At 45.0% G+C, this 12,184-nt stretch overlaps 1 protein-coding gene across 6 annotated transcripts in view; it reads right to left on the minus strand.

The window, feature by feature from the left end:
- The window catches only part of LOC124031823 (voltage-gated potassium channel subunit beta-2-like), a 124,080-nt gene that overhangs the window by 22,388 nt on the left and 89,508 nt on the right, over positions 1 to 12,184 (minus strand). For all 6 annotated transcript variants that reach the window (XM_046343534.1, XM_046343531.1, XM_046343530.1 and 3 more), the window contains 5 exons: positions 10,229 to 10,272; positions 9,859 to 9,896; positions 9,096 to 9,175; positions 8,312 to 8,356; positions 1,437 to 1,481 (listed from right to left, as the gene is read on the minus strand). In XM_046343534.1, coding sequence (XP_046199490.1) covers positions 1,437 to 1,481; positions 8,312 to 8,356; positions 9,096 to 9,175; positions 9,859 to 9,896; positions 10,229 to 10,272 — 252 coding nt within the window. The remainder of the gene's footprint in view (positions 1 to 1,436; positions 1,482 to 8,311; positions 8,357 to 9,095; positions 9,176 to 9,858; positions 9,897 to 10,228; positions 10,273 to 12,184) is intronic.

The raw sequence follows: 12,184 nt of genomic DNA on the forward strand, positions 1-12,184 counted from the left end.
TGGCTCCAGGTAACACAATCTCTCCATTGACTGGGCTACTGGTGCCACCGTGGGCTGGAGCCCATCCTGCCACACTCATTGCCTGAAGTCAGCTCTGCCTGCCCCGGGACGTCTTCCTAGGAAATTTCCCCGGACCTCTCTGCCAGCTCCGCAGAGTACCAGGACCTCCGTGAGGGGTTAGTAAGGCCCGGGCCACTTCGCTTCCACAGCACCAACCGGTATCCAAGAAGTTCAAGCCTGAGGCGCTGGCACGTCGCTATAGTGCCGCGGCTACACCCCCGGAAGCCGAGACCTTTCCCCCCTCTCCAAGATCATTAGCCCCTCTGTTTTTCATCCTCTGTTGCCCCATACCCTCTGTATTTTTCCTAGCTTTTCTGTGTCTAGAGCCAAAACCATGTCTGATTCCCCCTTGTTTTCTGTTTCTAGGCCCATCCCTCTCCCCGTGTCATCGATGGCCAGCCAAAGTACACGGTGAGACGCCTCCTGAGGGTTTGATCACGGGGCAGTGGTTTCCAGTACCTGGTTGACTGGGAGGGTTATGGCCCGGAGGAGAGGTGCTGGGTTGCCGCTAAAGACATCCATCCTGGACCCTTCCATTATCGCCGACTTTCCCCGCCGGCACCACAGTCAACCAAGTATCCGCCCAGGTGGAACACCATGTGGCATCCCTAGAGGGAGGGGTGTACTGTCATGCCCTGATCTGTTTCACCTGTCCTTGTACTTGTCTCCACCCCCTCCAGGTGTCGTCCATCTTCCCCACTTATCCTCTGGGAATTTATACCTGTGTTTTCTGTCTGTCTATGCCAGTTCATCTTGTTTGTCCTGTCAGCTATTGTCTTTTCTCAGCCTCTCTTTTTCTTGTCCCCCTGGTGTTTGACCCTTGCCTGTCCTGACCTTGTACCCAACCGCCTGACCACTCTGCCTGTCCCTGACCGTAAGCCTACCCGCCGTCCTGTACCTTTGCACAACCTCTGGATTACCGAACTCTGCCTGTCCCTGACCCTGAGCCTGCCTGCCATCCTGTACCTTTGCTCCTACTCTGGATTATCGACCCCTGCCAGCCTTGACCTGTCATTTGCCTGCCCCTGATGTTACAATAAACATTGTTACTTCACATAGTCTACACTTGGGTCTTACCTTGATACCTGATACTCATGAGGCATTTATACGTTATATTCTTCAAGAATCAGTGGGTACATATCATTTATTTATAAGCAGCCACTAATGAATGCCCTTTTAATTGATCCTCAGTGAAAGGGCATTCTCATAGGAGGGGATCGACCCCGTTTCCTCATAGGAAAACAATTAAGAGTCATACAGCCTCAATACTGCCTCTAACACACGCACCACACACGCACACGCACACGCACACGCACACACACACACACACACACACACACATAAAGAAAGAGGTTTTAAAAAAGTGTAATACGTACTTTCCTCCCCAGAATATCTTGGTGGTGATGACCAAAGTGGAGCGCCTGTAAGGAGAGAGAAGTGTATGAGGGACAGGTACATGGTGAGCATTCTGACTTGGAAATGGGAGATCCAGTGCATTATGTTATAATTCTTCAGGATGATTTAATTATAATTCTTCTGCACTTAAGTCCCCTTGGCCCCAATGACGATTTGACAGAAAAACAATTCATTCTGAACCTATTTCATTTGGTGTGTTATTTTTTTTAACTTGCAGTAATTAATTGTTGACTGATTATGTAACTGATTATGCAAACAAATAAAAAGCAACTAATAAATAGCACTTTTTAGGAAAACCTTGATTCCTGCTGTTGCCTCTGATGATAATCAAACAGGAGAAGGGCTGTGGGCTTTAGCAGGGTACTTCTTCAGAAGTGGGGGAGAAGCATGTTTGTTTCCCCTCAGCGCTCCCATCCAATGCCATTGACTACCCGGCATACCCTGCAGGCTAGATAGCTAGCGTTAAGTGCACTTCACCATTCATAAAATAACAAAAATACAGGAGTAACAAACAAGTCTGGCCACTAGCAATCTCCTCCATCTTCCCTTAAAAAAAGCTGCTGAGACAGAACATTTTTGAAATTCGAGAGAGAGATTTGACAGGTGCAGCGGACAATGGTGTTCCTGTATGCTCAAGACAATGTGTTCAGTGGAATTTAAACCAATGTTTCAGTTAGTTGACCCCCCCATTGTTTTTCATTCACATAAGTATTCAGATGCTTTACTCAGTACTTTGTTGAAGCACCTTTAGCAGTGATTACAGCCTCAAGTCTTCTTGGGTATGACGCTACAAGCTTGGCACACCTGTATTTGGGGAGTTTCTCCCTTCTTCTCTGCAGATCCTCTCAAGCTCTGTCAGGTTTGTTGGGGAGCGTTGATGCACAGCTATTTTCAGGTCTCTCCAGAGATGTTCGATTGGGTTCAAGTCCGGGCTCTGGCTGGGGCACTCAAGGACATTCAGAGACTTGTCCCGATGCCATTCCTGCGTTGTCTTGGCTGTGTGCTTAGGGTCGTTGTCCTGTAGAAAGGTGAACTTTCGCCCCAGTCTGAGGTCCTGAGCTCTCTGGAGCAGGCTTTTCTCAAGGCTCTCTCTGTAATTTGCTCCATTCATCTTTGCCTCGATCCTCACTAGTCTCCCAGTCCTTGCAGCTGAAAAACATCCCCACGGCATGATGCTGCCACCATCAGGTTTCCTCTAGAAGTGACGCTTGGCATTCGGGCCAAAGAGTTCAATCTTGGTTTCATCAGACCAGAGAATCTTGTTTCTCATGGTCTGAGAGTCTTTAGGTGCCTTTTGGCATACTCCAAGTGGGCTGTCATGTGCATGTTACTGAGGAGTGGCTTCAGTCTGGCCACTCTACCATAAAAGCCTGATTGGGGGAATGCTGCAGAGATGGTTGTCCTTCTGGAAGGTTCTCCCATCTCCGCAGAGGAACTCTAGAGCTCTGTCAGACTGACCATAGGGTTATTGGTCACCTCCCTGACCAAGGCCCTTCTCCTCCGATTGCTCAGTTTGGCCGGGCGGCCAGCTCTAGGAAGACTTCTTCCAATGATGGAGGCCACTGTGTTCTTGGGGACCTTCAATGCCGCAGACATTTTTTGGTACCCTTCCCCAGATCTGTGCCTCGACACATGCCTGCCTCGGAGCTCTACGGACAATTCCTTTGTCCACATGGCTTGGTTTTTGCTCTGACATGCACTGTCAACTGTGGAACCTTATATAGACAGGTGTGTGCCTTTCCAAATCATGTCCAATTAATTGAAATTACCACAGGCGGACTCCAATCAAGTTGTAGAATCATCTCAAGGATGATCAATGGAAACAGGATGCACCTGAGCTCAATTTCAAGTCATAGCAAAGGGTCTGAATACTTATGTAAATAAGATATCTGTTTAAAAAAATCTTTAATCCATTTGCAAACATTTCTAAAAACCAATTTTCACTTTGTCATTATGGGGTATTGGGTGTAGATTGCTGAGAATTTTATTTATTTAATTGATTTTAGAATATGTCTAATGTAACAAAATGTGGGAAAAAGTCAATGGGTCTGAATAGGTCTCCCGCTATCTCTCTCTGAATGACTTTCTTGATCCAAATCAGTCAGGTTTCAAGACTAGTCATTCAACTGAGACTGCTCTGCTCTGTATCACGGAGGTGCTCCGCACTGCTAAAGCTAACTCTCTCTCCTCTGCTCTCATCCTTCTAGACCTATCGGCTGCCTTCAATACTGTGAACCATCAGATCCTCCTCTCCACCCTCTCCGAGTTGGGCATCTCCGGCGCGGCCCACGCTTGGATTGCGTCCTACCTGACAGGTCGCTCCTACCAGGTGGCGTGGCGAGAATCTGTCTCCTCACCACGCGCTCTCACCACTGGTGTCCCCCAGGGCTCTGTTCTAGGCCCTCTCCTATTCTCGCTATACACCAAGTCACTTGGCTCTGTCATAACCTCACATGGTCTCTCCTATCATTGCTATGCAGATGACACACAACTAATCTTCTCCTTTCCCCCTTCTGATGACCAGGTGGCGAATCGCATCTCTGCATGTCTGGCAGACATATCAGTGTGGATGACGGATCACCACCTCAAGCTGAACCTCGGCAAGACGGAGCTGCTCTTCCTCCCGGGGAAGGACTGCCCGTTCCATGATCTCGCCATCACGGTTGACAACTCCATTGTGTCCTCCTCCCAGAGCGCTAAGAACCTTGGCGTGATCCTGGACAACACCCTGTCGTTCTCAACCAACATCAAGGCGGTGGCCCGTTCCTGTAGGTTCATGCTCTACAACATCCGCAGAGTACGACCCTGCCTCACACAGGAAGCGGCGCAGGTCCTAATCCAGGCACTTGTCATCTCCCGTCTGGATTACTGCAACTCGCTGTTGGCTGGGCTCCCTGCCTGTGCCATTAAACCCCTTCAACTCATCCAGAACGCCGCAGCCCGTCTGGTGTTCAACCTTCCCAAGTTCTCTCACGTCACCCCGCTCCTCCGTTCTCTCCACTGGCTTCCAGTTGAAGCTCGCATCCGCTACAAGACCATGGTGCTTGCCTACGGAGCTGTGAGGGGAACGGCACCTCAGTACCTCCAGGCTCTGATCAGGCCCTACACCCAAACAAGGGCACTGCGTTCATCCACATCTGGCCTGCTCGCCTCCCTACCACTGAGGAAGTACAGCTCCCGCTCAGCCCAGTCAAAACTGTTCGCTGCTCTGGCCCCCCAATGGTGGAACAAACTCCCTCACGACGCCAGGACAGCGGAGTCAATCACCACCTTCCGGAGACACCTGAAACCCCACCTCTTCAAGGAATACCTAGGATAGGATAAGTAATCCCTCTCACCCCCCCTTTAAGATTTAGATGCACTATTGTAAAGTGACTGTTCCACTGGATGTTATAAGGTGAATGCACCAATTTGTAAGTCGCTCTGGATAAGAGCGTCTGCTAAATAACTTAAATGTTAAATGTAAATGTAGAAGGGACTGTAAGTGCAGAGATGACATGTATTTTTTCCCCTGCCCGTTTTGAGATAGGTGCATGACAATTGTCCATTCTAAATCCAAACGAATTTCACACATGTATATTTTAATATGAAAGATTAAATCAAGTATAGTCTGATGGGTGACAATATTAGCTTATCACTTATGAATGATATATTATCACTTGTCAATTATGTCCAGCTTAAAGCAAGAAACAATGCCCTTTATGTACGACTTTGTAATCATAGTCGCACACCTCATGTAGCCTAGCCCATAGGCCTATATGTTTTGATAAGGTTTGTATCACAACTAAAGTGGACAAATAATGTCTTCAAATGAGGCACATTAATCTGATTTACAATGGGTGTAGAGCCTAACTGGCATACATACGCAGCGCGTGACTTTGAGGTTTGGGGAAGATCATTTTAACCATAAAAATGCACCTTTATAATAAAAGCATTACATGCATAATTGCATTTGCGTCACTTTTGATAATGCTGTTTTCCGCTAATGGAACATTTGCGCTTATAGTCTACTACCATGTGCGTATTGCTGCGCTTATAATGTGAAGAAATAGCCTAATAGTTTATTAACATTTAAAGTTAAACGTTCTGATCTGTTGCATCAGCCTCATTGCTAGTGGTTGTATTTATTTGGAATCTATCGCATCCCACAACTGTACCAGACTATGTTTGGAATATTGATTTCTCGCACAGAATATAATATCTCTACTTTTGTACGATGGGGGATAGTAGATTGACATGGGTGCTTTTGTTGTTTGTTAGGCCTCATCTTTTTGTTGCTGACGAAAAGTAAAGGTGGACAGTTCTTCCAATATCTTCAATATGCACCTCGGAATTGGATAAGGACTTGTGCAGTTGCGTCCCGGATGCGTCTGTCTTCACTTGTAGCTTTTGAGAAAGACCCGATCACATGAAGGAGAGCAGTGTGAGTGAGATGAGAGGTGCTTCGGAGCAGGCAGCACTCAGGGAGAAGGGCTGCAAAAGGCATGTTTTTTTTAGGTTGCATTATGGCCACACAAAGTGGATGCCGCCGGGAAATTCAAGGCATTATCAAGTGCTTCTCAAATTGTGAATGAGAGACTGAAGATGCGTGTACAGCCTGCACAAAAAAAACCAAAGCAGAGCTCATGCCTTTCAAGCAACTTTTTTCAAAATAATCATTAGTCGCATCAAGTAGCCTTACAATGTGTTAAAAAACAAAACATCGAGCCCAACGTTTGTAGAACAACTAAAGTAACATTATTAACTATAAAGTAAGCATATAGGAATAGCTATTTGTTTGTTAACCTCTCAACACGGAATGCATGTGCTCACTCCCTCCAATCGTTTGAAGAAAATATCATTTCTATTTTATTCAGCTTTGTTCAAATGTATTGTTCATACTATAAAGTAATATAAAATAATGTCATGGAATTCTAAGCTAATATTGTGGCTAAATGAACTAGTGTAGCCCACAGCCATATGGCATAGCCAGATCAGGACCTAACATAAAGACAATAGTATGCTATTCTGTTCTTCTGAAATAGACTACATTTTCTTCATATCATGTTTCTTTAGACCTGTCTAAAATAAATAATGGGTTTATTGTGAAGGTGTAGGCTATATTACATACCTTTATTAGACTTTTTAAAATGTAAATGTTCCAAAGGTCTGCATCAGTAGCTTGTAGGCTATGTGTTTATGTTAATTAACCCAATCAAAGGATCAGAGAATGAATCTAGTTCTGAAAGCATAAGCTATGTTACGTAGCTGGCTATGGCTCTCCAACACTGGAACTTATCCAAGTCAATGTAAGCTTTTGGTTTTATTGATTTCTTGCCAACAGTGCCCGCCGGTGTAACTGCTAATCTCCCCCCTTTCCTATTTTGTTGCCTTACAACCTGTAATTAACATTTATTTTGGGGGGGTTGTATGAAAGCCTACCACTTTGAAGATGCAAAATATTTTTTATTGTGAAACAAACAAGAAATAAGACAAAAAAATCGAAAACTTGAGCATGCATAACTTTTCACCTCCCCCAAAGTCAATACTTTGTAGAGACACCTTTTGCAGAAATTACAGCTGCAAGTCTCTTGGGGTATGTCTCTATAAGCTTGGCACATCTATCCACTGGGATTTTTGCCAATTCTTCAAGGCAAAACTGATCCAGCTCCTTCAAGTTGGAATGATTCCGCTGGTGTACAGCAATCTTTAAATCATTCCACAGATTCTCAATAGGATTGAGGTCTGGGCTTTGACGAAGCCATTCCAATACATTTAAATGTTTCCCATTAAACCACTCAAGTGTTGCTTTAGCAGTATGCTTAGGGCCATTGTCCTGCTTGAAGGTAAACCTCCATCACACTCTCAAATCTCTGGAAGACTGAGACAGGTTTCCCTCAAAAATGTCCCTGTATTTAGCGCCATCCATGCAGATCCTGGGGCCTTTCAGAACCGGTGTATATATACTGACATTATGTGACAGATCATGTGACACTTAATTGCACACAGGTGGACTTTATTTAACGAATTATGTGACTTCTGAAGGTAATTGTTTGCACCAGATTTTATTTAGGGGCTTCATAGCAAAAGTGGTGAATACATTTGCACGCACCACCTTTCTGTTTTTAATTTTTGAAATTTTTTGAAGAGTTTTTCATTTCACTTCACCAATTTGGACTATTTTGTGTATGTCCATTACATGAAATCCAAATAAAAATCTATTTAAATTACAGGTTGTAATGAAACAAAATAGGAAAAACACCAAGGGGGTGAATACTTTTGCAAAGCACTGTATGTTGTCTATGGTGTTAGCTAATATGGTGACAACGATGTAGGCTGTGAGTAGCGTTTAGCAGTTATGATATGAATGGTTGGCTTGGAAATGTTTCTTCACCTGGTCACAGACCAGCACTGAAGTCCACAAGCGAAGGGAAAAGGTAAGAGGAGGAGAGCGCGTAGATGCGAGAAGGAATTATACAACGCGTAAAGTGATCATGCTGTTCAGATGTGGCTGCTATGAAAGTAAATTGTGTTTGCAGTCATCCAATATGCTGTAATAGAAATAAGGCCATGCTCATAAAAAAATTAATATATATATAATAATTTCCAGCATAGATGGCATTAGCAATAATTTCACACACACACACACACACACACACACACACACACACACACACACACACACACACACACACACACACACACACACACACACACACACACACACACACACACACACACACACACACACACACACACACACACACACACACACACACACACACACACACACACACAGGGGCATGTGTGAAAATGGCTCCGGGCGACAACAGAAATCCCATTAAACTCTACGCACCTCCAACCTTTCTTCTTGATGATGTTTCCCAATACGACCTCTGCCCTGCAAGAGAAGAACAACAAATTCTTACAACCATGGGAAGTTGAATGAATACCATTCTTCGGATGTTATTGACACATGGTGCATGAGGGAAGTACAGAGCACAATTTGTGAAATAGGAGAGCAGTGGAGACTTCTGGTCTATGAGGTCAAGGCTAATGAAGCAGGCGATTTACTGAAACGTGACAGCAGAGAATAATGCTCTGCCTATCGCTTTTTCAGACTTTTTTCAGTCTCTCGCTCTCTCTTTCTCTCTCCAAAAGGACATTCTCAGCATGTGAAAGGGAAGGATAGAGGGAGGATTGGGTCGAGGACGATGCATCTCTCTGGCTGTTGACAGATGTTACATCTTTGCCCCAAGGACCTATGTGTTCTCCATGAATGGCTCTTATCATTTCCCATCAAGCACATCTTCCTCTATGTGACAGCTCTTATCAAACACAGCTTTGTTAGTGTGTATTTGTGGTGTGTGTACTGTATGTGGTGTGTGAGTGTTATTAGCAATTATTTCACACACACATGCACACTCACACACACGTAATGCAGTTGAAGATGTTCTTATGCAGTTGGAGGGGATGGGAGTTCAACCACACTCTGAAGCTACAGTGACCTCAAAGTGGTTAGCCACTGAGGCCCAGTAAAACAGACGGAGATGGAATGGAAGAGTGGATGTGTGTGTGGTGTGTATGCACGTGTGTGTGCATGTGTGCATGCACATGCGTACATGAGTGCGTGCACTCACTTCCCTGCAGCGTAGACCTCCGCTGTGTCAAACAGATTGATCCCGTTCTCATAGGCCAATGTCATTATTTCTTCCGCCATCTACAGAGAGGGAGAGAGAGAGAGAGAGAGAAAGGGGGTGAGAGAGTGAAAAAAGGGAGAGAGAGAGAGAGAGAGAGAGAGAGAGAGAGAGAGAGAGAGAGAGAGAGAGAGAGAGAGAGAGAGAGAGAGATGACATAGGTGTCTGTGTCTGTCTAATAGAAGGTCTGAAAAGTGAAAAGGCTTTAGTTGATTAGCATAAAGCAATGACACATGGATAACATGCGCTGTGCACACATACATACTGACGCCACACACACATTTTGACACTCGCCACATATGCTGCTGCTACTGCCTATTATCTATCCTTGTTAAGTGCCTAGTCACTTTACCCCTACCTATATACACAGTACATATCGACCTCAATAACCTCGTACCCCAATAACCTTGAATCGGTACTGGTACTCCCTGTATATAGCCCCGTTGTTTACATTTTATTTGTATCTTTATCTTTAACTCTGCATTGTTGGGAAATGACCCGTAAGAAAGAATTTTCACTGTTAGTCTACACCTAAAATGTGATTTTAATTAAAATAATAATCAATCAAGCAACTAAACTGGATACTGACAGCTAGATTCATGGTTGAATTGGGATGTCACCCTAATATCGCACATATTGACTCCACTACGTCACATACACTGTGGACATGGACAATGGATGTTGTGAGTATGGAGTCTCCGCCTACCTCATCTGTGATCTGTCCTCCGAAGGTAACCCACGTGCCTGTGGAGAATAGAGAGTGTCAGAACTCTATGGAGTGGTTTCTCAGACCCAGATTAAACCTAGTCCTGAACTTCAAATAATTTCCCATGGAGATTCTCCCTTTCGTTTGCTTGTTACCCCAGGACTAGTTTTAATTAGTGTCCGGGGAACCGCGCCTATGAGTGCGCGTGTGTGTGTGTAAGCGAGCAGCCATGCATATGCGGAAGTCCATTGTCTGCAGAGAATGTGGTGAACAAACGTTGTATCTTTTGTAACTCCTGACTGCACAATGCATTTCCTACCAGGACAATGAACATGACATTGAGTTCAATTGAATGGATCATCACACTCACCTAATCCCAGGCAAGACACCCTCAATCCAGACTTGCCCAGGTTTCTGTCAAAAAAAGAGATGTTAGGCTGTGAAAAATGACTTTACTGACCTGTGCTGTGACAGAAGGAGAAGAGGAATAGCATGAACTGGAGATTCTCCATCCCAAACGACACCCTATTCCCTATATCGTGAACTCCTTTTGACCAGAGTCCTATGAAATACTATTAGCAAAAGGTTTCTATATATGGGTTTCTATGGTTGATTTCACATCATATATCTCACAGTATATAAATGGAAACACATTGATTCTTTGCAGACTTCTCAACAGACTGCTAGGACAGTGTCCCATGTGTTCAGATCAAACTCCGGGAACAACTCCGGGTCCAAGAGCAGCTTTCTGCTATCTTCTGGTTGAGATAGAGATCTGACAGTGAAGTCCTATAACTGTAGCTACAGCAGAAGACCCAGTTATTTCACTGCAATTGTGAGAGATACAAATGCCTTGTGCATATGCCACGGTGACAAGATTACTCAAAGCATTGTGTGTGTGTAGAGATCCCCCATAATCCAGTGCTCAGTGTCACTGAGAGGGCCTTTGCTACTACCACATCCCTGGATACAGAGGGGGGTGAGGGAGGGGTAGGGGCAGAGACTGGCCTCAAGGAGTCAATTGGAGATGAATATGTAGCCTTTGTTTCCTGATTCTCCGGTTTGCCGAGCTCCTTCTCTAGCGCCCACAACGCCAAGGCCGCAAAGCCATGCTGTTCTACATACACCTTTCCTCCTCTCCATGGTTACCGTGAAGCACATAACTACCAATGTTGCTATGAAAAGGGCTGGGCAAATTGATTGATTGATGGTTCAGATGGCTCAGTTGGTCAGTGTAGTGCTCACAACACCAAAGTTGTGGGTTCAATTGCCGGGCTACATCCCACATAGGCAACTGAATATACTGCATGTTAACTTTAAGTCACTTTAGATACAAACATATGCTAAACATAGAGATGGAAAGAGGGCACTCCTATTTTTGTGAACACTCTACCCATCTCTATGCTGCTAAGGACTTAAGGACTGTTCAGTAGCTCTGGTGTTTTCCTATGGTGTTTTCGGACAACTCAGTGGCCACCTGAGATTGGAAGGTTTGGGGATTCGATCCCTAGTCATACGTAATACTCAATGTCTCTTTACTTGGCACTCAGCAATAAGGAGATGGATTAGGGGTATGGCCCTGTGATAGACCAGCTTCCTGATTTGCTCCATTGTTGGTTATCTCAACGAAGTCATGAGTAACACCTGAACCCTATAAAGAGGCTTATGGAAAAGTGGTACTGTGGAATCAGAGTTCATGCAGTCAGTCATAGGGAGACTCAGCTTGCCCTCACCCAAGCCCCATGGTATGTAAGGCAGCTGTGTTCATTAAGCAATTCACTTCCCCAACACATTCCCCAACACGTTTCTATGCCCGAGCAGCCGCACGCAAGCCTAAGATCACCATGCGCAATGCCAATTGTTGGCTGGAGTGGTGTAAAGCTCGCCTCCATTGGACTCTGGAGCAGTGGAAATGTATTCTCTGGAGTGATGAATCACGCTTCACCATCTGGCAGTTAAACGGACTAATCTGGGTTTGGCGGATGCTGGGAGAACGTTTCCTGCCCCAATGCATAGTGCCAGCGGTAAAGTTAGGTGGAAAAGGAATAATGGCAGGGCTGTTTTTCATGGTTCGGGCTTAGGCCACTTAGTTCCAGTGAATGGAAATCTTAATGCTACAACATGCAATGACATTGTAGGCGATTCAGTGCTTCCAAATTTGTGGCAATGGTTTGGGGAAGGTCCTGTCCTGTTTCAGCATGATAATTCCCCCATGCACAAAGCGAGGTCCATACAGAAATGGTTTGTCGAGATTGGTGTGTGGAAGAACTTGACTGACCTGCACAAAGCCCTGACCTTAACTACATCGAACAGATTTGGGATGCAT

Source organism: Oncorhynchus gorbuscha, linkage group LG03 (genome assembly GCF_021184085.1).
Source record: "Oncorhynchus gorbuscha isolate QuinsamMale2020 ecotype Even-year linkage group LG03, OgorEven_v1.0, whole genome shotgun sequence".
Taxonomy (NCBI): domain Eukaryota; kingdom Metazoa; phylum Chordata; class Actinopteri; order Salmoniformes; family Salmonidae; genus Oncorhynchus; species Oncorhynchus gorbuscha.